Source organism: Pristiophorus japonicus, chromosome 1, assembly GCF_044704955.1.
Source record: "Pristiophorus japonicus isolate sPriJap1 chromosome 1, sPriJap1.hap1, whole genome shotgun sequence".
Lineage (NCBI taxonomy): Eukaryota > Metazoa > Chordata > Chondrichthyes > Pristiophoridae > Pristiophorus > Pristiophorus japonicus.
In genome coordinates this window covers 176,202,947-176,229,843 of record NC_091977.1, presented here as the reverse complement: position 1 = coordinate 176,229,843, position 26,897 = coordinate 176,202,947, and the positions used below count along the sequence as shown (strand labels likewise).

General features: G+C 46.2%; 1 protein-coding gene across 3 annotated transcripts in view; it reads left to right on the top strand.

The window, feature by feature from the left end:
* The window catches only part of adgrv1 (adhesion G protein-coupled receptor V1), an 892,784-nt gene that overhangs the window by 573,703 nt on the left and 292,184 nt on the right, over nt 1–26,897 (top strand). For all 3 annotated transcript variants that reach the window (XM_070885047.1, XM_070885038.1, XM_070885028.1), the window contains one exon: nt 14,596–14,696. In XM_070885047.1, the coding sequence (XP_070741148.1) occupies nt 14,596–14,696 (101 nt within the window). The remainder of the gene's footprint in view (nt 1–14,595; nt 14,697–26,897) is intronic.

Here is a 26,897-nt window from a genome sequence, read left to right as displayed (position 1 = left end):
ACTGCCACTGCCACCATTGAAAGCCTGAGGGCCATGTTTGCCACCCACGGCCTGCCTGACATACTGGTCAGTGACAACGGGCCATGTTTCACCAGTGCTGAAATTGAAGAATTCATGACCCGCAATGGGATCAAACATGTCACCTCGGCCCCGTTTAAACCAGCCTCCAAAGGGCAGACAGAGCGGGCAGTACAAACAATCAAACAGCCTTAAACGAGTCACAGAAGGCTTACTCCAAACCCGTCTGTCCCGAGTACTGCTCAGCTACCACACGAGACCCCATTCGCTCACAGGGGTGCCCCGGCTGAGCTACTCATGAAAAGGACACTTAAAACCAGACTCTCGCTGGTTCACCCCAACCTGCATGATCAGGTAGAGAGCAGGCGGCAGCAACAAAATGTAAACGATGATCGCGGCACTGTGTCATGGGAAATTGATCTGAATGACCCTGTGTATGTGCTAAACTATGAACATGGTCCCAAGTGGATCATAGGCATGGTGATAGCTAAAGAAGGGAGTAGGGTGTTTGTAGTCAAACTAGACAATGGACAAATTTGCAGAAAGTACCTGGACCAAACGAGGCTGCAGTTCACAGACTGCCCTGAACAACCCACAACAGACACCACCTTTTTCGAGCCCACAACACACACCGAAAGGATCAACGACACCACCCCGGACCAGGAAATTGAACCCATCACGCCCAACAGCCCAGCAAGGGCAGGCTCACCCAGCAGCCCTGCAGGGCCAACAACACACCAGCCCAGCGAGGGCACAGCCAACACAGCAGAACAGATATTTGTACCGAGGCGGTCCACCAGGGAAAGAAAGGCTCCCGACCACCTCACCTTGTAAATAGTTTTCACTTTGACTTTGGGGGAGAGTGATGTTATGTATCTGTAAAGCATGCGCTCCCATATTCCGCCACCAGGGAGCTCATCCCCTGAAGTCCCAAGGGATCCCGGCATCCCTTTGGAGCACTGTATATAAGCCGGCCCCTAAGGCCTGTTCCTCACTCTGGAGTGTCTTAATAAAGACTGAGGTCACTGTTACTTTAACCTCCCTGTGTGCAGTCTCATCTGTGTTTGGAACACAATAGCATCCATTGCGGCAGCCAAAACAAGAAAAATGGTAGGTGCGACCCGTTTCCGGGGGGTTGAATTTCAGCCCCACTGTTTCCGCTGGTTGGGGCTTCTAGGACTGGGGCGCATCATCTAAAAATTAGAGCCAGACCTTTCAGGAGTGAAATTAGGAAACACTTCTCCACACAAAGGGTGGTAGAAGTTTGGAACTCTCTTCCGCAAAAGGCAATAGATGCTAGATCAATTGTTCATTTTAAATCCGAGATTGATAGCATTTTGTTAACCAAAGATACTAAGGGATATGGGCCAAAGGCAGGTATATGGAGTTAGATTGCAAATCAGCCATGATCTCATCAAATGGCGTAACAGGCTCGAGGGGCTGAATGGCCTACTCCTGTTCCTATGATTTAAGTGCCAGCAACTGAGTGCCCCTTTATATATTTTTTAAAATTCATTCATGGGATGTGGCAAGACCAGCATTTATTACCAACTCTAATTACCCTTGAAAAGGTGGTGGTGAGCCGCCTTCTTGAACCTCTTCAGTCCGTGTGGTGAAAGTACTCCCCCAGTGCTGTTGTGGAGCAATTTCCAGGATTTTGACCCAATGAATATGAAGGAACAGCGATGTATTTCTCAGTCAGGATGTGTGTAACTTGGAGGGGAACTTGCAGGTAATGGTGTTCCCATGTGCCTGCTGCTCTTGTCCGTCTAGGTGGTAGAAGTCGCGGGTTTGGAAGGTGCTGCCAAAATGCATTCACAAGTAGCTGCACTGCATCTTGTAGATAGTACACATTGCAGCCACGGCGTGCCGGTAGAGGGAGTGAATGTTTAAAGTGGTGGATGGGGTGTCAATCAAGCAGGCTGCTTTGTCCAGGATAGTGTCGAGCTTCTTGAGTTCATCCAGGCAGGTGGAGAGTATTCCATCACACTCCTGATATGTGCCTTGTAGATGGTGATGGAAAGGCTTTGGGGAGTCAGGAGGTGAGACACTCGCTGTAGAATACCCAGCCTCTGACCTGCTCTTGTAGCCACAGTATTTATGTCATTGGTCCAGTTAAGTTTCTGGTCAATGGTGACCCCCAGGATGTTGATGGTGGGGGAATTCAATGATGATGATGCCATTGAATATCATGGGGTGATGGTTAGACTCTTGCTTGTTGGAGATAGTCATTGCCTGGCACTTGTGTGGCGCGAATGTTACGTGCCACTTATCAGCCCAAGTCTGAATGTCGTCCAAGTCTTGCTGCAAGCAGGCATGAAATGCTTCATTTTCTGAGAAGTTACGAATGGAACTGAACACTGTGCAGTCATCAGCGAACATCCCCACTTCTGACCTTATGATGGAGGGAAGGTCATTAATGAAGCATCTGAAGATGGTTGGGTCTAAGACACTGCCCTGAGAAACTCCTGCAGCGATGTCCTGGGTCTGTGATCATTGACTTCCAACAACCACAACCATCTGCCTGTGTGCTACGTATGACTCCAACCAGTGGAGTTTTCCCTCTGATTCTTATTGACTTCAGTTTTACTAGGGCTCCTTGATGCTACACTCAGTCATAATGCTGCCTTAATGTCAAGGGCAGTCACTCTCATCTCACCTCTGGAATTCAGCTCTTTTGACCGTGTTTGGACCAAGTCTGTAATGAGGTCTGGAGCCAAGTTGCCCTGGTGGAACCCAAACTGTACATTGGTGAGTAAGTGCCACTTGATAGTACTGTTGACAACACCTTCCATCACTTTGCTGATGATTGAGAGTAGACTGATGAGACGGTAATTGGACGGATTAGATTTGTCCTGCTTTTTGCGGACAGGCATACCTGGGCAGTTTTCCACATTGTTGGATCGATGCCAGTGTTGTAGCTGAACTGGAACAGCTTGGCTACATGTGAGGCTAGTTACGGAGCACAAGTCTTCAGCACGACAGCCTGGATTTTGTCGGGGACCGTAGTCTTTGCTGTATCCAGTGCACTCAGCTGTTTCTTGATATCACATGAAGTGAATTGAATTGGCTAAAGGCTGGTTTCTGTGATGGTGGGGACCTCAGGAGGAGGCTGATATGGATCACCCACTCGACACTTCTGGCTGAAGATGGCTGCAAAAGCTTGAGCCTTGTGTTTTGCACTCACGTGCTAGGCTCCACCTACATTGAGGATGGGGATATTCATTGAGCCCCGTCCCATTAGTTGTTTAATGGTCCACCACCATTCACAACTGAATGTGGCAGGACTGCAGAGCTTTGATCTGATCCATTGATTGTGGGATCTACCAATGCTGTCATGGACAGTTAGATTGGTGAGGATGAGGTCAAGTAGGTTTTTCTCGTATTGGTTCTTTCACTACCTGCCGCAGGCCCAGTCTGGCAGCTATGTCCTTCAGGACTCGGCCAGATCGATCAGTAGTGGTGCTACTGAACCACTCTTGGTGATGGACATTGAAGTCCCCCACCCAGAATACATTCTGTGCCCTTGCTACTCTCAGTGCTTCTTCCAAGTGTTATTCAACATGGAGGGATACTGATTCCTCAGCTAAAGGAGAGAGGTAGGTGGTAATCAGCAGGAGGTTTTCTTACCCATGCTTGACCTGAAGCCATGAGACTTCATGGGGCCGGGAGTCAATGTTGAGGACTCCCAGGGCCAATCCCTCCCAACTGTATACCACCGTGCCACCACCCCTGCTGGGTCTGTCCTGCCGGTGGGACAAGACATATCCAGGGATAGTGATGGAGGAGTCTGGGACATTGGCTGACAGGTATGATTCTGTGAGTATGACTATGTCAAGCTGTTGCTTGACCAGTCTGTGGGACAACTCTCCCAATTTTGGCACAGATCTCCAGATGTTCGTGAGGAGGACTTTGCAGGGTCAACTGGCCTGGGTGTGCCCCTGTCGTGTCTGTAGCCGGTGCCGAGGTCAGTGCTGGGTGGTCCGTCGATTTTATTCTTTTTCGTAGTGATTTGTTACAACTGAGTGGCTTGCTAGGCCATTTCAAAGGGCAATTAAGACTGAATCACATTGCTGTGTGTCTGGAGTCACATATCGGCCAGACCAGGTAAGGACGGCAGATTTCCTTTCCTAAAGGACAAATAGTGGTGTCAGTCAGTTTGCGAAGCCAATTCTACGAGGTTTTACTCAGCGGGTTGACCAGTGGTCTGGATGTCCGTCCCACTCAATTAAAATTGCATCGGGATCGTCATTACATCATAGGACCCCGATTTGCATTTATTAATGAGACAATCACCTATTTCTAATGGGTGTGTTTGCCACCAGAGTCAGCTCCCAAGTTTTAGGGTGGTGTTACTTCTCGATATTGTAACAGCCCACCCACCCTGTTCCCGTTTGGCAGGTTGGGTTAAAATCGCAATCCCTGTTTCCAATACCTGGAACGTTCCCAAATCACACTGACCTTGCTTGTGTAGGTGGGTAGGAATCGTCCCATGTCACGTGCATCCACTGGTATTGTGCTCTCGTAGAAAATTTAGGTTTCAGACTCCGTAATGAGTAGCTGTTCTTTTTCCTGAAGGAGCTGCTACAATGAGCACTTTGCTACTGTGTAGGAGAGACAAAAATCTCAAAAATGTTTTGCACTCTGTTCACTGATGTGAAACAATATTGGTGACAACAATTGGAAAATGTGCAGTTCAGTCTATGACTAAAGGTGAGTGATGTGTTAGGGAAGCAGGAGAAACACTGATAAATAAAGGAGAAAGGATAAAGAATGTGCACATTACTCCCTTCTAAATTAATAAACTATCACATGAAAAATTATTTCCAGCAAATCATTGCTGATGATTTGCAGATATTTAAATGTTGAGGTCAGAAATGCCAGGAAATGCAACAGCCTAACTTAATTTAGGTTGAGGGAGATCACTTTGCAGCAGAACTTGTTTCTGTTAGGTTTCAGTCCTTTCTGGCCTCCTTGATAAATTCTGATAAGGGGTTTCCTACCTCTGTCGTGACATCACTTTTGGAGTGGGGCTGATGGTATGCCTGGTGGATCCCCTACAAATCCTGCCAGTTCTGCCAAGTCGATGGCCAACAGTAATTTTATGCTACAAGAAGTCATAAGTGAGTCTTGCAATGCTGTATCTAACAGAAATTGATTGCCATTGGCAGAATGGCACATCATCAACGGAGCAGTTGGCAGGGCAAATTGTGAAGCTGGCTTATTAAGTTGCTGCTCCAAATTTCTGTTGCCACCACAGTGTGGCAGAAGAGGATGGAACAGTTGACTGCATTGAAGGCCACAGAGAGGGGTGAGGAGGGAGAAAGCACCATGGTCATACAAGGTGGTCTTGGCGATTTTGACACATGCGGTTTTGATGCAATGGACAGGATGGATGCCAGGATGAAGGAATTTGAATAGGGTGTGGTGGGAGATATGGCCACATAATTGGGCGGCAGTGCATCGAGGACAGACCAAGTCAGTAACAAGGCTGCTAAACTTATTTAAAATTCCTACAATATAAAGTGGTTACATTTCCTTGGGGGTTCTGTGTATTGTCAGCAGTAACTTTGATAAAAAATTTGCAGAAACAGTGGAAAAACAGTGTAAATGCCATTCATGCAGGGTTTCCACGGATCTTCTACTGAAGTTATAAATAATTGGGAACGTTTATGCAGAAATGTATTATTTCTAAGTCTGAACTTGGAGGAGAATTTAAATGTTTAACGCAGCAGCTGATAGTTGATATGTACTGAGTGGTTCTGTGGCAAGGTTGCAAGTCTGTAAAGCTGCTACAATTACATTAAACATCAATTTCTCCTGTAAACTAGGTCTTTGGAAGCAATATTTATAACTTAACGAGAGCTGAGAAGCATTTAAACCGAAAATATTTCCCTTAACACTTAGGCTGGGAATTTCTTTGGATCTGCTCTCACTTCACTGCCGTAACTTCACCCGAAAAATGTAACTGGGGCTTCTAATGCAGTTCCAGCAAAGTTGCGGAAATGGAGCAGGAGCAACTCCGAAGAAATTCCTAGCCTTGAATTCTCCCACCTAGTTGCTGTGACTTTATAATAATGAAATTGACTGTAAAAGCTTTTACTTTATAATAGACAAGATTCTCATTGGTCCACTAACTTTGCTATCAACATTTACAACTCCATAATCAGCTGGTATGAGTCACATGACCTTGTATTGCCAGGGTAGACAATTTGCTTGATTAATTTTTCCTACAGCGACGCATTTACAATGTAGCCACTGTTGAGACATCACAATAGCTGCTGTGTTTCTGCCACTATTACCGACCAACACTATCTGCACACTCACAGTAAGAAGATTAGAGTGTAGATAGGTACAAGTACAAAAGTCTGTGGTTATTGATATGAAGGAATCTTTGTCATCAACCACTTTCCTTTCCAACTCAATATTTAATCTTGTATATGTACCCAAAGACATCAGTTCCCCCAGTATTGGACTGTCTGAATTTTCTTTTACCGGTTATTTTAGTTTAAATTCCCCTCCTATTAACACTTGGCTTGCTTAAAGTCGATTGAACCCAGATGGGAGTATTTCAGAGGCATAGGATTCTAATCCGGAGGTGGGGGGCGGAGGGGGCAAGGAAGTGTTTGGCAAACCCTGGAGAACGGGATTCCCGCAGGCCCTGCCGAATTTAACGATAGGTCTTATTGTGTTCCTAACACAGATGAGGCTGCACACAGGGAGGTTAAAGTAACAGTGACCTCAGTCTTTAATAAGACACTCCAGAGTGAGGAAAAGGCCTTCGGGGCCAGCTTATATACAGTGCTCCCAAGGGATACTGGGATCCCTTGGGACTTCAGGGGATGAGCTCCCTGGTGGCGGAATATGGGAGTGCATGCTTTACAGAAACACAACATCACTCCCCCGCAAAGTCAAAGTGAAAACGATTTACAAGGTGAGGCGGTTGGGAGCCTTTCTTTCCCTGGTGGACCGCCTCGATACAAATGTCTGTTCTGGTGTGTTGGCTGTGCCCTCGCTGGGCTGGCATGTTGTTGGCCCTGCAGGGCTGCTAGGTGAGCCTGGCCTTGCTGGGCTGTTGGGCCTAATGGGTTCGATTTCCTGGTCCAGCGTGGTGTCGTTGATCCTTTGGGTATGTGTTGTGGGCTCGAAAAAGGTGCTGTCTGCTGTGGGTTGTTCAGGGCAGTCTGTGAACCGCAGCCTCGTTTCGTCCAATTTCTGCAAATTTGTCCATTGTCTAGTTTGAGTACAAACACCCTACTCCCTTCTTTAGCTATCACCATGCACGCGATCCACTTGGGACCATTCCATAGTTTAGCACATACACAGGGTCATTCAGATCAATTTCCCGTGACACAGTGGCGCGACCATCATTTACATTTTGTTGCTGCCGCCTGCTCTCTACCTGATCATGCAGGTTGGGGTGAACCAGCGAGAGTCTGGTTTTAAGTGTCCTTTTCATGAGTAGCTCAGCCGGGGCACCCCTGTGAGCGAGTGGGGTCTCGTGCGGTAGCTGAGCAGTGCTCAGGACAGGCAGGTTTGGAGTGAGCCTTCTGTGACTCGTCAAGGCTCTGTTTGATTATTTGTACTGCCCGCTCTGTCTGCCCATTGGAGGCTGGTTTAAACGGGGCCGAGGTGACATGTTTGATCCTATTGCGGGTCATGAATTCTTTAAATTCAGCACTGGTGAAACATGGCCCGTTGTCACTGACCAGTATGTCAGGCAGGCCGTGGGTGGCAAACATGACCCTCAGGCTTTCAATGGTGGCGGTGGCGGTGCTTCCCGACATTATTTCAGATTCAATCCATTTTGTAAAAGCATCCACCACCACCAGGAACCTTTTACCGAGAAACGGGTCCGCATAGTCGACATGGATCCTCGACCATGGTCTGGAGGGCCAGGACCACAAACTTAGTGGTGCCTCTCTGGGCGCATTGCTCAACTGAGCACATGCGCTGCATTGCCGTACACAGGACTCTTAAGTCAAGAGTCGATACCGGGATCTGGCTATCACTTTCATCATTAGTATATCCGGGTGTGTGCTGTGGAGATCCGAGATGAACGTCTTCCTGCCCTTTTTTAGTAGCACTACGCGGTTACCCCACAACAGGCAGTCTGCCTGAATGGACAGCTCGTCCTTTCGCCACTGGAACGGCTTGATTAGTTCTTGCATTTCAATGGGGATGCTGGCCCAGCTCCCATGCAGTACACAGTTTTTTACTAGGACAGCAGAGGATCTTGGCTGGTCCAAGTCCTAATCTGGCGGGCCGTAACAGGTGATTTATCATTTTCAAACGCTTCCATGACCATCAACAAGTCTGCGGACTGCACCACCATCAACAAGTTTGCAGGTTTCGCCATTTCCACCCCCGTGGTGGGCAATGGTAGCCGACTGAGAGCATCCGCACAGTTCTCGGTGCCAGGCCTATGGCGGATGGTATAGTTATATGCTGATAGCGAGTGTGCCCACCTTTGTATGCGGGCTGAGGCATTAGTATTTATTCTCTTGTTTTCAGCGAACAGGGATATGAGGGGCTTGTGATCGGTTTCCAGCGCAAATTTGAGGCCAAACAGGTACTGATGCATTTTCGTTACCCCGAACACACACACTAATGCCTCTTTCTCAATCATGATGTAGGCCCTCTCGGCCTTAGACAAGCTCCTGGAAGCATAGGTGACAGGTTGCAACTTCCCCACAACGTTAGCTTGTTGTAATACACACTCGACTCCGTATGACGACGTGTCACATCCAAGCACAAGTCTTTTACACGGGTTATATAATACAAGCAACTTGTTGGAGCATAAAATGTTTCTGGCTTTCTCAAAAGGAATTACCTGTTTATTTCCCCATACCCAGTTCTCACCTTTGCGCAATAACACATGTAGGGGCTCTAAAAGGGTGCTTAACCCCGATAGGAAGTTGCCAATACAGTTGAGGAGTCCCAGGAACAACCGCAGCTCCGTGACGCTCTGTGGCCTAGGCGCATTTCTGATAGCCTCTGTCTTGGCGTCTGTGGGCCGAATGCCGTCCGCCACGATCTTTCTCCCCAAAAACTCCACTTCTGTTGCCATGAAGATGCATTTTGACCTCTTCAGCCGCAGCCCTACTCGATCCAGTCGCTGGAGGACCTCCACCAGGTTTTGTAGGTGCTCGGCGTGTCCCGACCCGTGACCAATATGTCGTCCTGAAAGACCACCGTGTGTGGTACCGACTTGAGTAGGCTCTCCATGTTTCTCTGGATGATTGCTGCAGCCGACCGAATTCCAAACGGGCATTTGTTGTGGATGAACAGTCCCTTGTACGTGTTGATGCAGGTGAGGCCCTTTGAAGACTCCTTCAGCTCCTGCGTCATGTAGGCCGAAGTCAGGTCGAGCTTGGTGAACGTCTTGCCTCCTGCCAGCGTCGCAAATAGGTCGTCTGCCTTAGGTAGCGGGTAAATGTCCTGTAGCGAGAAACGATTAATAGTTACTTTATAATCACCGCAAATCCTGAATGTGCCATCACTTTTGAGTATTGGAACAAACAGGCTGGCCCACTCGCTGAATTGCACTGGGGAGATGATGCCCTCGCGTTGCAGCCTGTCCAGCTCGATTTCCACTCTCTCCCTCATCATGTGAGGTACCGCTCGCGCCTTGTGGTGAAAGGGTCATGCCTCTGGGACCAAGTGGATCCGCACCTTCACCCCGGAAAAGTTTCCAATGCCTGGCTTAAAATGGGAAGGAAATTTGTAAAGAACTTGGGTACATGAGGCCTCATCGACATGTGATAGCGCTCGGATGTCATCCCAGTTTCAGCGGATTTTGCCCAGCCAGCTCCTTCCAAGCAATGTGGGGCCATCGCCCGGGTCAATCCAAAGTGGCAGTTTGTGCATCGTGCCCTCGTAGGTGACCTTGACCATGGCGCTGCCCAGGACAGTGATGAGCTCTTTGGTGTATGTTCTCAGTTTCATGTGGATGGGGCTCAGGGCTGGTCTGAATGCCTTGTTGCACCACAGTCTCTCAAACATCTTTTTACTCATGATGGATTGGCTAGCGCCAGTGTCCAGTTCCATGGCTATGGGTTAACAATTCAATTTTACATTTAGCATTAGAGGTGGATATTTCGTCGGAAATGTGTGCACCCGTGTACTTCAGCATCTGCCTCCTCTCTCTGAGGCTCAAAATTGCTTTGATCCACCATGGACCGATCTTCCTCTGCCACGTGGTGGTTACAGGTTTTGCAGAGCTTGTAGCTTGTTTGCTCGCTCGTTGGAGGTGCCCCATTGTTCCATAGCTCTTGTAAACATACCCTTTGAAGCGGCATGAATAGGCTGAATGGAGGCCTCCACAGCGCCAACAAGGTGTGAATTGCCTTGCATTCATCCTTTGTTGCGGACTCTGAGTCATCTGGGTCACCTGAGGCCTGCTGGCAGTTGCAGACTGATGGTTTCTGCGCTGTACATTTCTGCTCGCAAACACAGTTCCAGTTAATTTATGAACATTGCTAGCACTTGTGTGCTGAGAGATTTGTTTGGTGTTATCACTGGTGGATATAAACGCCTGTGCTATCACAATGGCCTTACTGAGGGTCGGTGTCTCTACAGTCAAAAGTTTTCGTAGGATGGTCTCATGGCCAATGCCCAGTACAGAAAAGTCTCTGAGCATTTGCTCCAGGTAGCCATCAAACTCACATTGTGCTGCAAGTCGCTTTAGCTCAGCGACGTAGCTCGCCCCTTCCTGACCTTCAGATCGCTGGCACGTGTAGAACCGATACCTCGCCATCAGCACGCTCTCCCTCGGATTAAGATGCTCCCGAACCAGTGTACACAGCTCCTCATACGACTTATCTGTGGGTTTCACCGGAGCCAGAAGATTCTTCATGAGGCTGTAAATCGGTGCCCTGCAGACTGTGAGGAGGACCGCTCTCCTTTTTGCAGCGCTTCCTTCTCTGTCCAGATCATTGGCTACAAAGTACTGGTCTGGCCGTTCGACATAGGCTTCCCAGTCCTCACCCTCCGAGAACCTCTCCAGCATGCCCACAGTTTGCTGCATCTTTGCATTGGATTCGTATTCTCGTCGCCAGTTATTGTGTTCCTAACACAGATGAGGCTGCACACAGAGAGGTTAAAGTAATAGTGACCTCAGTCTTTAATAAGACACTCCGGAGTGAGGAACAGGCCTTGGGGCCGGCTTATATACAGTGCTCCCAAGGGATGCTGGGATCCCTTGGGACTTCAGGGGATGAGCTCCCTGGTGGCGGAACATGGGAGTACATGCTTTACAGATACACAACAGGTCTGATTTGCCTTTCAAAAGTCTGTTTTCCACCAGCGGCCAGCCAAATGGAAAGGCTGGCTGACTGCAGGTGGGTAGGCCTGCAGTACTAAGCTGCAGAGAGGAGAGAGGCAGGGATCAGGTGAGGGCATCAGAGCACTGTGGGGCAAGGGGAAGCATTGGAGGGGGAGGAAGGGGAAGCATCAGCGCACTGGCGGGCGGGGGGGTGGTGGAGAGAAGCATTGGAGAACCGCGGGGGGTGGGGAGGGAAGGAAGTATCGGAGCACCGGAGGTGGGGGGAGGGAAGGAAGTATCGGAGCACCGGAGGTGGGGGGAGGGAAGGAAGTATCGGAGCACCGGAGGTGGGAGGAGGGAAGGAAGTATCGGAGCACCGGAGGTGGGGGGAGGGAAGGAAGTATCGGAGCACCGGAGGTGGGGGGAGGGAAGGAAGTATCGGAGCACCGGAGGTGGGGGGAGGGAAGGAAGTATCGGAGCACCGGAGGTGGGGGGAGGGAAGGAAGTATCGGAGCACCGGGGGTGGGGGGAGGGAAGGAAGTATCGGAGCACCGGAGGTGGGGGGAGGGAAGGAAGTATCGGAGCACCGGAGGTGGGGGAAGGGAAGGAAGTATCAGAGCACCGGGGTGGAGGAGGAAGCACTGTGGGCGGAGGATCGGGAGGGTAGGGAAGTATCGTAGGATCGCGGGTTGGAGCATCGGGGAAAGGGAAACAGGAAGTTTCAGGTGTCAGAGCTTCGGCAGGGGGTGGGGAAGCTTCGGAGGATCGGGGCCGGACCATTGGGAGGGGGCGGAGTTAGGGAAGCACCGGGGGTGGTGGGGAGGGAACCATCTAAGCCCTGAGTCCTGCAACAAAACCCGACCAGCCAGGGTTAGATTTGTAATGCTGGTTAAATCTGCGGCACGTCAGCCTCATTATAATAATTAAATGGATGACCCGACCCCCTGGGAGCACGTTGGCTGTCCCCAACCCCCACCCCCGTCTCACCTCTGTTAAAACCGGAAGTGGGAGATTTGGGGACGGGATTGAGTTTTTAAACACGTTAACCTCCCACCCGACCCCAACCCACACACGTTTTTTGGGGGTTAAAATTCCCCCCATAGTATGTACTGGGGGTCTTTCAGAGAAAATGAACCTGCAAGAGTTACAGATCAAGAAAGTGGGATGGAAAATTTGCTTTTGCATTGAGTCGACATCATTTTCAAAATTGCAAACACTTGTGAGCTATTCCTTTGGAATAATTGTTGATTTTTCGCACTTCTTTGTAGTAAAATACAGTATTTTGCAATACAGAAAAACGTCGTTCAGCCCATCACACAGGTGCTGGCTTTCAGAAGGTTTAGCCCCTCAGATCCATTCTTCTACCCATTTACTTTTCTCTTTTCCAAATACATATTTACTTATTTTTTTAAAAGCCATTTGTGGTCTGCTTCATTGTTGTTTCTGGTGGGGCTTTCTATCTTCTAACAACTGTTTGTGTATATTTTTTAAATCTCATAATCTCTCCATTCATTGATAATTTTAAATTTATGCCTTCTCGTTACCGACTCACCAACCGGTGGAATAGTTTTTTTTTGCAATTTTCTTTCTCAAAACCTCTCATAATTTTGAACATCTCCATACAGTCTCCTCTTAACCTCCTTTGTTCTTGTGAAAAGAACCCCTGTTTCTCTAGTCTTTCCTCAGCACTAAACCTTCTCATCCATGATATATTACTGAATCACTTCTGCACCTATTTCATGACCTCATAGTGTAATGGAATCTTTGGTTAATATAGCCGTTCCCATTCCATTTCGTCCTACTCGGTCCCTTCCGAAAATTATGTAACCATGAATGTTCAGCTCCCAGTCCTGCCCAAACCTACACCTATGGTGATGATAATATATTATATGCACATATCAATTTGTGCCTTTAGCTCACCAACTTTATTCACAATATTTCATGCATTTACGTACAAGCCATTGTTTTCGATCCCCAATTCAAACTCCGTTCCCTAGCCACTGACTCCATCCAACTTCTTTCTGAGGCTGAACCAGACTGTTCGCAACCTTGGTGTCATATTTGACCCTGAAATGAGCTTTCTACCACATGTTCGCAGCATAACTAAGATCACCTATTTCCACCACCGTAACATCGCCCGCCTCCACACTTGCCTCAGCTCATTTGCTGCTGAAGCCCTCAACCATGCCTTTGTTACCTCTAGACTTGACTAATCCAACGCACTTCTGGCTGGCCTCCCATATTTGACCCTACGTAAACTAGAGGTGATCGAAAACTTGGCTGCCCATGTCCTAACTCACACCAAGTCCCGTGCCCCCATCACCCCTGTGCTCGCTGACCTACATTGGCTTCCGGTTAAGCAACGCCTCAATTTCAAAATTCTCATCTTCGAATCCCTCCACGGTGTCGCCCCCACCCCCCCCCCCCACCCCCCGACCTATCTCTGTAATCTCCTCCAGCTCCACAACTTCCTGAGATGTCTGCGCTCATCTAATACTGCCCTCTTGAGCTTCCCAGATTATAATCGCTCAACTATTGCTAGCCGTGCCTTCTGTTGCCTAGACCGCTCCGCCTATCTACTTCTCTTTCCTTCTTTAAGATGCTCCTTAAAATCTACCTCTTTGACCAAGCTTTTGGTCACCTGCCCTAATTTCTCCTTATGTGGCCCCGCGTCAATTTATTTGTCTCATAATACCCCTGTGACGCGTCTTGGGACGTTTCACTACGTTAAAGGTGCTGTATAAATACAAGTTGTTGTTGTAGATAAGATAATATATCTGCTCCAAGATCACTTAATGATAAAAATAGGACAACAAGGATTATTTAATAAGAGTTGATCTCCCATGCTGTTGCCTACAGATTTATATGGATTGGCTCTTCCTCTCACTGTTGCTGCGGATGGGCAATTCTAAGCGTATCATGAATAGAAATGGAGACTTTGCTGCCCCTCAACTTCCATCCTGTGTCTCAAATCTTTCTTCTTCCTCTGTGAGCTAATCGCCTGTCTCTCATATTATTATTTTAGTTCATAATAGCTGTGCTGTGACTAGATTTTACAATCAGAAGAGGAAGAAGGTTCTTCAGCCCAGTTGATCTCAAACTTCCAGAAGAACAAATCCACCATGCTGTCCTATAAACTGTGCTCTTTCAGTAAAACTGACCAAACCAATAGAAAAATATCAACTGAGATGAACTTTTAAGACAATTCTTCACTTAAAATGTAGATTATTTGAAACTATTACAGATACAGTGACACACTGGAAGCCTAGTACAAAGTCCTTTCTAACCCCATCTATGGTCTGTGTCCACAGGTTTTTCTCTGGCCATTTTGTCTCATTTGCTCTGCTCAAGGTTCTCCATGTTTGCAGCCAAACTTCTCATGCACATGATGGTTGCCTGCCTAGGAACTCAGGTAACATTTACCAGAACTGTGCTGAATGAGATTTAACAATGTGTTGTATTATGAAATAATCATTAATCCCAGTCTTGTGTTGTGTACAATATGGTTATTTCATTTTATAAGCTTTTTTGAATAGCAATGTATGACACTTGAGAACAAAAAGTGGGTTTTCCTTTCACATTGTTTTTGGATAACACATATAATAATAATTCCTGTGTTACCATCTATTACTATCATTACAGGTATTCATTCAGTGACAAAATTGCTGCCCTAAAAACATGACTAATGGTCCAGTAACAGCCATTAGAATCTCCATTATTTTCAGTGGAAATTAAGGATTTTTGTCATTTACGTATTTTTTTTAATTCGTGCATATGTGGAGTGAGGTCTTATTTACCATAGACACATTGAAACTTAAAAAGTTATTTGTGTTCAAAATGTTTGAGTTGTTTGTTAAGTACAAAGTAATCTTCTTTAATCCTTTACCCATGGTTATAATTGATTCCGCTTGCCACACTCTTCTGCTCTTTCATCCAAGTCTTCTGTGTCATCATATTTGTTTTTATGACCCTTTGTCGGAATTTGACATGAGTCATTCTGCATGGTTTAATAGTTTATTGCTGCTGCATTGGGGCTTGAAGGAACGCAAATATAATGGCTGAATTCACCACAATATGTACAGAGTATAATGAGATTCACTGCAAGTTAAGGGAGATGGGTTAAGCTACTTTTTTCAGTTTAAAAAATGAAACTTAGATCTACATAAGCGATACTGGCCCCAATGTTATTGGGTAGGAGTACTATCAGGTACACAATGCTGACTTGTGTGCCTGAATGTTATTTTATGGGTAGATTTAGGAACAACGTATAGCTGCCTAACAGCTGCAGGAAATTAAATATAAAAACAGATTTGCAGCATTTCCAGTTGTTTTTTAATCTCTACTGTCTGATTCAAATTCTTTGTCATTTCAATTGGGTTTATTCTGGGCTACATTTACGTTTTTGTAGAGGGCAATGGGGAGCAACAGTCACCACTTGCATTGGTAAACATGGAGCTGGTCCTATAAATACAAGAGTCTTTTTGTTTGGACATTTTATTTCAGTATCATTCACTTATTTTCATTAAGGGGACGAAATTTCCCTCCACCCTAAACGGGGCGGATAATTCAAATTAAATGATTAATCCCCGCCCGAATCCTTGGGGCGGAGAATAGAGGGATTTTGGCCACTTAAACTTTTTTAAAGTGTCCGCACGGTGTTTCGAGCGGCTGCGGGGCAACGCTGATGCGTAGCAACTCCCCTCCCCCCCCCCAATCAGTTAAAGGGGAGGGCCACTGCGAACTCTGCAGCCACTTTAGTGCTGCCCATTGAGCCATCAGGGAGAGCTTCAGCTGGGCCAGTGGTCCGGCACCCAAGAAGGGGGGTGCCGGGCTGCCTGTTAGCGGCCTGACTGAACCCGTAGCGCGCCATTGTCGGGCCGACTTCAGAGTTGTCCGACAATTAAAATAAAATGGCAGCTGCAGCGGAGCGCCCTCCGCTTTAAGGTCAGACACACTGCCCGGCAACTGGCAACTTCCCGCCAGGAAAAGCTGTCGGGGGCACCGAGCGGTGGCGGCTCCGCTCCTATGGGACAAATTTCCTCAGGGAGCGGATAAGGATTGCCGCCAAGCCGCAAGGTGTCGGCATGTGCCCTATGGGGTGGGAACACGGGCCATGGTGGAAACCCATTTGCACTGCCCCCGACTCGGGGTCAATTTCTGATGGGTCAGCCCATCCGCCTGCCCACAATAGGAAATAGGCCCACATTACCGCCTCTTTGACCTTAAGGAAGGGGGCAATTTCAGGCCCTAAATGTTTTAACTGCAGGGAACTGTGGCTCATCCATGACTGGCTGTTGGACAAGCAGTCCGACAACACAGAGCAGTGGGAAGGTGGAGAGCATATCTGGAAGTTGATCTCGTGTCTGCAGATGATTTTACCAAGGAGCAGCATATAGATGACGAAAAAGAGGAGGCCAAAGATAGATCATTGGAGGACTCGGGAGTTAATGATGCGAGGGCAGGAAGAGAAGCTATTGCTGCAGATGCTCTGGCTATAATTAGATACCCAAGCTGGACCACAGATAAGGAACATTGGAAGAGGATGATGTGTTCGACTGCATCCGTGGCTGCAGAGGGATCAAGATGGAATAATTCATCATGGTCACAGTCACAGAGAATTTCATTTGTGTTTTTGGTTAAAGCCACTTTGGTTCTCTACTGGGGCAGAAACCTAATTGGAAAAGCGTTGAGGCCACGTGTGAAGACAAGGTCATATGTGTGTATGGGTGGAGAGTCAATGTTGGAAGTGAGTATGAGGGAGGCGAAGAGCATCAAAGAAACTGGCTGTGGTGGTGAGAGTGAGTTCCGGTGAAAGTTGAAATCACTGAGGGTGGGTGGTAAGTCTACAGATTCAGGAAGCAGGAGCATTCAGGTTCGGGGGTGCATCGGGCATGGGACACCCCAAACATTCATTTGGCACCCAGAAACTGGGTGTGACGTGGTCCAATTTCTCCACCTATTTATGGTAAGTTTTGCGAGGCCTCAAATCACATGACTATCTTCGCACACAACCAGCACATATTGAAAAACTGAGACCAGTGCACCTGTGACTCTCTGATGTGTGCTGGCTGTATGCAAGGCCCCACCAGTGACACAGAGCATAGCAAAATCTACCCTAATAAATGTAGGTTCTTCTTATTGTTGAAAGAGACAACAATTATTATGAGCAAGGTGAAAGAGACAAATGGAAATCATGATAAAGAACAGGACTTCTTCAAGACCTGCATTCCTGGAAGATAAGTAGTAATAATAAAAAGAAAAACTGCAAATGTTGGCAACTGAAGTAAAAACAGAAAATGCTGGAAATGCACAGCAATCCCCTCAACTTCTCTGTAAAGAGAAACAAGAGATTAACATTTCAGGTGCAGAAATGATAAAGGATCTACACATGAAATATTAACTCATCTTTTCTCCTTATAGATGCTGATAGTATGTCTTTTTTGCAAACCTTTCTATTTTTATTTGTTTCAATATTTAAAAAAAATTGTGAGTATAATTGATGCTATTAATCAGATGTCATTTTTGTTTATTACCTGCAGGTGGCAGCACAATACAGTGTATAATTAATAGAGCCATTTTAACATTATTGACAACACTGGCAATGCAACATAAAGTATTCTAGAGCTTAACATCATGGAGGAAGTTGGTGTTCAGATTTGCTAAAGATTGCACTGACATGTACTGGGAAGGTGTGAAATTTAAGTTGCACTGTAAATAATCTCCATAGTTTAGATGCTTTGTTAATTAGCAGTTGGTTCAGATTTCAAAAGTCAGATTTCACATATCTACCACATAGATTGGAATCATGAGCAGCCCTCTTTCCTGTTGTTGCACCTGGGCATATTGAATTGCTTGGGAGTAGCCCATAGAGGAATGCTGGGAAGGCTCTGTTAAGGGTATGCGATCCTCCCAGCTGATTGTCTTCTGTGCTAAAGTGTTCCAATACACGCAGAGGCAATTACAGGAAAATCTGCTCTATCGTGTTCAATATGGCTTAAAGTCATGTAATTCAGATCTAAAAATGGCTCTTCTACCCAAAATCTTAATGATTTTCCTAACCCCCCACCCCCACTCCCGTCCACCAGTTTTGTCATACTTCCTCTTCAGTGCTAAATGTATCCAAAACTTCATTACAGTCTGTATTAAAGCTTTACCACATACATGCGCACTTAAAGAGACGTGCACACAATATATAAACCTACTGCTATGTGGTTTGTGAGCTAAAAATAAGTCATTCATTTAGATTTAAAGGAAGTTTGCTATTAATATTGGCCTAGGGGCTTCTTTAAAACATAAGGGCCTGATTTCCCTTCCTCGTCCCGCCCTGCCCCCGCGCCCCCCCCCCCATCCTAGTCCAGTCTGTACCAGTATAACATCGCAGCCAAATGCTTTCGTTCACTCAAAAAATGCCCTATTGTACTGAAGAATTATTTATCTAAGGTAAATTGAAGTTGCTAGCAGCAACTTTACAGAACCTCCGATCTGGACGTGAAACTCTGCAATTTCTGTTACCTAGTTTCCATGACTGGTCATCAGGCATGCACCTGTCCAGCAGTATCCTTGGAAAATTATGCGGATGGCATTCTGCCTGCTGTTCCGATGTTCTTCGACTTCAGCAAGGAGGGTGCCTCAGTTGCGCTTCTGCAAGGGCGGCCCGCCAACCCCAAATATTAAAATGACGCCACCTCCGAAATTTGAGATGAGATCAACGTCTGAGCAAAGTGGCAGTCAGAAGTCCCACCCTGCTGCACTTGTGCCCCTTTAAAAGGATCCATGGAATTTTGAGTAAAGGATTTATCATGTGTGAAAAACATTATATAACCTGATTAAACCCAGGAAAGTACCAGAAGATGTATTAATATTTCCTGAAAAAAGTTCACGTTTATTCAGTAATCTCCCTACTTTACCTGTAACATTTATAAATTAGGTGAGAACTTGATTTGTGTAGATATGTTAAATCAAAGCTAACATTGGTGATGGATTTCACATTTTTTTTCCTTTTCAGTCACCTCTCCTGAAAGTGCTGACTTTTGCTGAGGTACAGTTCCAAGAAGGTCAAATAGGCCTCTTGTGCTTCACCCACGTGGATATTTGTTAAACATGAGGCTTGACAGTGAAGCCTAGATTTTCCAATTGTTTCCACCTGATAATTCAGGTGGGCACAATATTGGGCAGAGTTCTGTTATACCAGATTTCCTCCCATTTTCCTGCCCACTTAATTTTCCATTGTCATTTAAGATGGGTGCCAGAAGTACCTTCCCATTTCCACCTCATTTGCACCCACATGGCTAAACATGCTCCCTTGCTCAATATTACCATATTAATGTGCAACTCAGTTGTGACCAGCATTATCATACCATACAAGTGAATGCTTGCTTCCCTGGAGCACCCTAACATCTTCATTTTCAGGCACTCTGCTTTATCAGCATTCTTTAACCAAGAAAGGAAAGTCACGGGGTGACTGCTGAGATCAGGGCTATCCTCTTCAGCAATGCCTGATGACATTTGTGCAGTATCCCTAATCTACTTTTCTTGCCATTGGTAATTTCATGGGATCCCACCTTGCAGGCTTACCAAGCTGCGACCCAGGAAAATAGGTTTGGCTAGGGTGATACGGGGGGCTGGCTGAAATCCTGCCCTGCAGGAACTCCGGCCCGAAGAGGAAATCCACCCCCATAGATCTTTAAAGGTAGGAATGCTGGCAGAAACGGCTGCTAAAAAAGGCAAATAGAATTCTGGGTTTTATACATGGGAACATTAAATACAAAAACAAGGAAGGAATATTAACATTGCACAAGATATTGGTTAGCCTCAGTTGGAGTATTCAGTGCAGTTCTGGGTGTCCAACTCAGAACTTATACTCCCGACCTGTAGTTCTGGGTGTCCAACTGCAGGTCGGGTATATAAGAGCTGGAGCCACTGCAGCTTCCAGCGCGAGCCGACACAAATGTGCGACGGCTTCCTTCGAGGTGGGCGACTGGGTGACATCATCAGGACCCAGGTCCCCGTTTGGAGTGTGGGCAGGAACATCGGCTGGGCCCTGGTACAGCGGAGGAGCGAGAAGGTCGTGGTGGACTTGCGACGAGTGATCGGGGCGGAGGAGTGATGAGGGATCGTAGCTGAGATTTGGTGGGTGATCGTGGCGGAGGTGCGGTGAATGTTTGTGGCAGAGGAGCGGTGAGAGTTCGTGGCGGAGGTGTGGCGAATGTTCGTGGCGGAGGAGCGGTGAATGAGGGTACGAGGCCCAGAAGAGTCCAGGGGCAGCACGGGCCAGTCCACGCTGCGATATGTGTGTGCACTAGGTCCATGCAGCAGAGCTAGTTAACCCTGGATAAAGGCCTAGCTCTGTCAAGCCCGTGTGGTGGCTGATGTGCAACGGTCACCACATGTTGAGAAAAATCCACACACAGGCATCTTCCACACTTCAATTGGAGTTCAGGACTGGAACATCGGGTCCTTCATTGAAACATCTGTGAACTCATGTGGAAGCAAGTCATCCTCGTTCGAGGGACTGCCTGTGATGATGGGTGTCCAACTGTAGGAGGGATAGTAGAAACATGGAAAAAGTACAGTAAAATCTCACTGAAATAATAATACCCGTACAAGCCATTATTTCTTTCACTGTCACGAAGGAGGTTACGTTTTCAAATTATGGTAGGCTCTGAGAGGGGAAAACTGAATGAAAAAACATGTTAAAAGAAATGTCTTCACGCATAGATTTATTATAACATGGCATGTTTTACAACAAGTAGTCATTGAGGCAGATTTTGTGAGGTGTTCCTGAGGCACACCGTGCAACTGTGGCCAAATGATTATGCCAGATTAGCTAAATTGAACATTTTCATGGCAGTTTTGGTTTTTAAACACATTCCACACTGGAAATGCCACGGGGACAAGGGCTGGTATATTATGATCCAGCCTCCGTGAAAGGTCTGTTGGCTGCTCTATTGGTACCATATTTTGGCCAGGAGAACAAGTTCGGGGACAACTGCACCTTTCAGTGATTGGCTATTGGAGGTTAAAGAAGCAACGTTAAAGAAAGAGTTTTCCCATCAGAAAGAGAGGCATCCCATTAAAAGTCAGGCTTCAATGAGTCTCTTGCACAGGCATGCGCTCAAGCCACGCAAATGGCCCAGGACAGAAAAATTACGCGTATCTCTTTTCTCACAGGTGCTGTGCCTGTGAGGTGCCCAACTGTGGCCCTAAGAGAAAAATCAGCCCTGTGCTGTTCGTTAACGAAACTAGAACTCATTGGTGTAAAAACAGCTCAGTGAATCACTTCTGCTATTATTGTCTTATAGTCATGAAACAGATTTTTGGAAAATAAAAATAGAAAATGCTGAAAGTGCAGAGGAGTTTGATCAGCATCTGTAATCAGAATGATGGCTGAATTGTTAACCTCTCTTTTTCTTTCTGATGCTGCTTGCCCTATTGTGCATTGTCAGCATTTCTGTTTTATTTCATTAAAGTTATGTGCACTTCCACACCTGGTTATTTCTTTAAAGAAAAATAGCAGGGATTTCTATGAAGGGTAACCTATTTACTGCTCAGTTTAATGAGTAAACTTTTAATTTAAAGATGTATAAAAATATTGACCCTGAAATCCCGATGCTGGGCTTCTCGCGGGCGCTTGCCAGAAAATAGTAAAAAAGATCTGCACCTACCTTTTGCCGCTGCGCCCATAGCGATCCCGGTCGGAGGCCTCCTCTCCCTGTGCATTGGAGCGCGTTCACATCTTGCAGATGCACAGGGAGAAGCTGGAATCACATGGCACTGGACAGCCAATCAAGGTAAAGTATTCTCATTCATAATAATGGGAACTCCGTAAGTAGGAATTCTCATTATTATGAATGAAAAACACCCAAACAAAAATAAAAAATAGGGGAAAAAAATCATATATTTAACATTAATTTAAATTAATGTTAATAAATGTGTTAGAAAAAATATATATTTTTCGGATATTTTTAAAGTTTTGTGATTAGGGTTTAAAATAAACTTACCTTAGTGTGAAAGGTTTTTAACAGAAAAATGTGTTTTTAAATTTTATTTTTATATGTTTTGTATATATTTTAAAACTCTTATGCTGGTAAAAGTAGGCTATGCGCCTGCCTTTACCAGGCACAAGAGTTTGAAGGACATTTGCTGGGTAAGAGATGGGCAAATAGCGCAATCTTGCCCATGCGAATGTCCTTACCGCCGAGATGCGTTGGATCTGTCAAGCCAGAACTTGACAGATTGTAAAAGCCGCGAGCCGAAAACTGGCTTTTGCAGGGCCCCGTCGGGTCCATCTGGATCCAGCGAGACCGGAATTTCAGGCCCACTTGTCAATATAACTTTTTTACATTGAGGCAAATCCATTATCCATGTTTCACAAACGTACTTTTGTCAAAATGGGTGTAAATCAGTGTAAGCAATCAGGGCCCAGGGAAAGCACCAAACTCACACCATAGACTGGATTTTAAGGCGGATGGGGGATGGGGTGCGCTCTGAGGGGGTCAGGACTTTAACAGCAGGGCCTGATTTGCATCAGTTTCCCACAGCCCGCCAGATGGAGAGGCTGGCTCTCCGATGAAAGATCGGGTACATTGTGGGCTCAGACAGGTGGCGGGGAGAAGATCGGAGACATCGGTGGGGGGCGGGAGGGGGCAGAGGTCACTTCGGGGCCAGTCTCAAGATCATCGGGGTTGGGGGAGGAGAATCACTTCTGGGCCGGCCATCAGAGGATTGTGGCTGGCCTGATGCTGATGGGGGGCCGTAAGGGAAGATCGGTGGCCTCGTGAGGGGGTCTGTGATCGCAGGGGGTGGGTTAGGCAGGGACCCTGGATCCAGGAGGTAAGTATAAATGCACTTACCTCCTGGATGCAACAGTCCTCACCTTATCTTACTTGCTGGGCTTAGCGAAGTGTGTAAAACCAGACCAAATGCAGTTAGAAACAAAATGGAGGTTAAAGAAGATGCTTCCAGCCTCATTATAATATTTAACTTAACGTCCCACCTCCTGGAGCGGGTTGGCTTCCCGTCCCGCCTACGTTAAAACCAGAAGTTGGAGGCGGGATCAGTTTGGGAATCTGATTTTTAACCATTTAACTATTCCCACGCTCCAAACTCACCCATTTTTTTAGGCTAAAGTCCTGTCCCATATATTTCTTTTCTGCAAGTATAAAAATTAAAGTTTCAACTTATTCAACTCTCAATTATTCACATTAGGCACATGTTCAAGAACCTGCAATCAGGGAAATTTAAAAATTTTTAATGTGACATACTTAGACCAGTTTTATGGACAGAGATGCTTTTGGGCAGAGGGATTCATAGACAGCTGCACAAAATCGATAAGACTTGGGCCTGTTGTACATGCGTGCATAACTCATTTGTCTGTGAACTTTCAGGCTGCAAAATTGATTTACGCCTTGGTTACGCATGTTTTGGTGTAAATATGCAGTAAATTCAAGGCCTGTATGTCAAAATCAGGGTGATGCATGACACGGAACTCAACTTGAAGGTGCTGACCATAACAAGAATGCCCACTTCCACCTCTGTCTCCGCCCTTGCCTCAGCTCATCTGCTGCTGAACCCCTCATCTATGCATTTCTTACCTCGAGACTCGACTATTCCAATGCTCTCCTGGTCGGCCTCCCACCTTACACCCTCCGTAAACGTGAGTTCACCTGAAACTCTGCAGCCCATGTCCTAATTCATGCCATGTCCCGTTCACCCATCACCCCTATATTCGATGACATACATTGGCTCCCAGTTTGGTAGCGCCTCAATTTTAAAGTTCTCATCCTTGTTTTTAAATCCATCCATGCGCTCAAAATTGGCCCACCCCTTTCTTTGGCGCACTCACCAAAGATGCGGCGACTTTGTGGGCTGAAAAGGGCGCCGAAAAAATGTTCCGCAATTCTGGCCGCTATATTGCCTCTCCCAGGGCTTGGCACGGCATGGCCAGTCGATTGGGGAGCAGAGCTAGGGCCCTGTGCCAGAAACAGTGCCGGCAGCTCTCCACATGTGCATTGGAGTGCGCGCGCATGTGCAATAGCTCCTGCCCCCAGCCTCTGTGTGCGTGCTGCAGTGTAGGACCCAATGCGTCCCGCCCTTACCCCAGGCCGAGTGGCCTCCCACACAGGCCGGCCCACTGCCTTCCCGGGCTAGAAGGCTACAACAAACAGGTTGGTGCAGGGCCCAAGCCGAGGCAGTAGGGATGGGGGTTGGAGGGGGGGAGCTTTGATTCCCGGGGGGGAATTCCGAACCGCAGGGTGGGTTTGATCACCGACCCCATGGGGGTAGGGGATTCTGATCCCGTGGGCGGTCCGATCCCAGACCTCTAGGGAAGATCTGATCCCCAGACGTGTCCGATCTCTGACCCTAGGTGTTGTTCTGATCCTGGAGGGTCTGATCCTCGACCCCTGGAGGTAGGATTGTTTGTAAGGGGCGGGCTGATGGTGGGTGAGCTTCGGCGGCTGGGAGAACATAAGAATTACGAGGACCTTCTATTTTTTATTTGGATATTTTGAAAAAATTATGTAAATATGTTTTGTCTCTTTATTACTTTTATTTTTGTAGTTTAAGCTTCCATGAATGTTTCTGTTGTATAGTAAATTAACTTTGCTAAGTTTGTCATTTGATGTCCTGTTTAGTCAAGTCATTAAGTTCTGCTGGCCTCCGATTGTTAGGTACCTGTGCTGATTTCTTAACTATCCAAGGGATATCTGTGCGGCCACAAGTGGCCACATACGCTGGCCTATGTTAGTTTGGAGCAATTATTAGCTGTCCAAAGTGGCCTAAATGGCCAAAACGGCTGTTGGTGGCTGGTAACGCCCTCTTTTGAAAAAAACTAAACTAAACTAAAAAAATCCTAACTATCTCACTTACACTGGCGCAAATTGAATGTGCAAAATGGGGATTTTTAAGATACTCCATAAAAATCAAGTTGCTCCAAAAAAAAATGAGCAACTCCTGGGCAATTTTGAGCCCTATCTCTCTAACATTCTCCATCCGTACAACTCTCTGAGATCTCTGCACGCCTTCAATTCTGGCCTCTTGCGCTTCCGATTTTTATCACGACACGATTGGCGGCCGTGCCTTCAGCTGTCTAGCCCCTCAGCTCTGGAATTCCTTCTCTAAACCTTGCTGCCTCTCTACACTCCTTCTTTAATACACTCCTTAAAACCTATCTATGTGACCAAGTCACGTATTCTAATATCACCTTATGTGCTTCGGTCTCAAATTTTGTTTGATAACGTTCCTGTGAAGCACCTTGAGACATTTGACTATGTTAAAAGCACTATATAAATGTATGTTGTTGTTGATGGTGACCCCATGATGTTGCTGCAGGATTCAAAACACTGAAATTTTTCAGCCACAATACATTTTGTTTTTGAGCTAAACTTACATGAGGGTGATGGGGAACGATGGAATGTACATTAATTAGGTTATTTTGATGCATTCACGAATTGCTTTTATTCAGTTTGAAACAAAAAGTACATTGTAATTGCAAGGACAGGGATTTTATTCATGTTCTATGTATCTGGCAATCTTAACAGTACCTCTTTCAGCATTTTAAATTGATATTTAAAAAACAAAAATTCTTATCTTTTTTTCTGCTCCTCCCCCAAAGATGATGAGATATTCTGTGGCACCAGCAGCCATCTGGCACCTCACCCGTGGAGTTCCCATATCTATGCGTCAGTGGACTATTTTACCATGGGCTCCCAGTATGATCAAATGCTGAACTGATGTCCACTCAAGAGCACTTTATAGCTGGAGTCACTGGGCAGTGATCAGGCGAAGAAACTCTGGCTGATCTACATTCCCTTCTCACAGCTGGAGATTACGGGTCAATTGTAGGCCCATAATAACTAGATTCGATTGGCTAATTCAGCACAGACCACAACCTAGATCTTTGTGAACTGCATGGCTGAGTACCAAACTATTTATTCACCGAGCCTTCTGGAAACTCTTCTACTATTCTGATTGATAATTTAAAAAAAATCTTTTATGAGACATATGTTTCTGTAGCAATATTTACATTTTTATTGCTCACCCATTACAAGAAAAAAATGGTGAATGGTGAAATTTAATTGACTGTTTCTGCAATAATTAACTTTTTTAAAATAACAGAACCATAGAGAAATATATTCAACCAATCAAGTTTTTATTTGGATAAATGAACAAATTATTTAAGTAAATAATTGTGAAATATTGATTTTATTATTTTCCCTGAATTGTTGAAGTAGTGGTATTAGAATGTGAGGTTTGAATGTACAAGGGCTTAATCTGGGTTGCATCCAAAGCTGTATTTGGCACCTGTCAGGAACAGATTGTGGAGACCATACCTGTTCAGGGGTGTTGAATCTTTTCAAACCAAATTGCACTGAGGATATGATGTGACTTTTTATTTGCCCCCGAATTGGGTAATACCACTAGTGTGCTGGTGCTAAATCGTGACGTTAATACATAGGCCGCAAAATTTGGCATCTTAGCACCAGTAGTTAAGGCCCTTTTTTTAAAAAAAAATTGCCGTCTGCCTCGGTTCTGCCCACTTCCGGCGCGGGCGGGACATACATGCGCCGGCAGTATACAGAGTAGACAGGTGGAGACGACAGTCAGCGTGTAT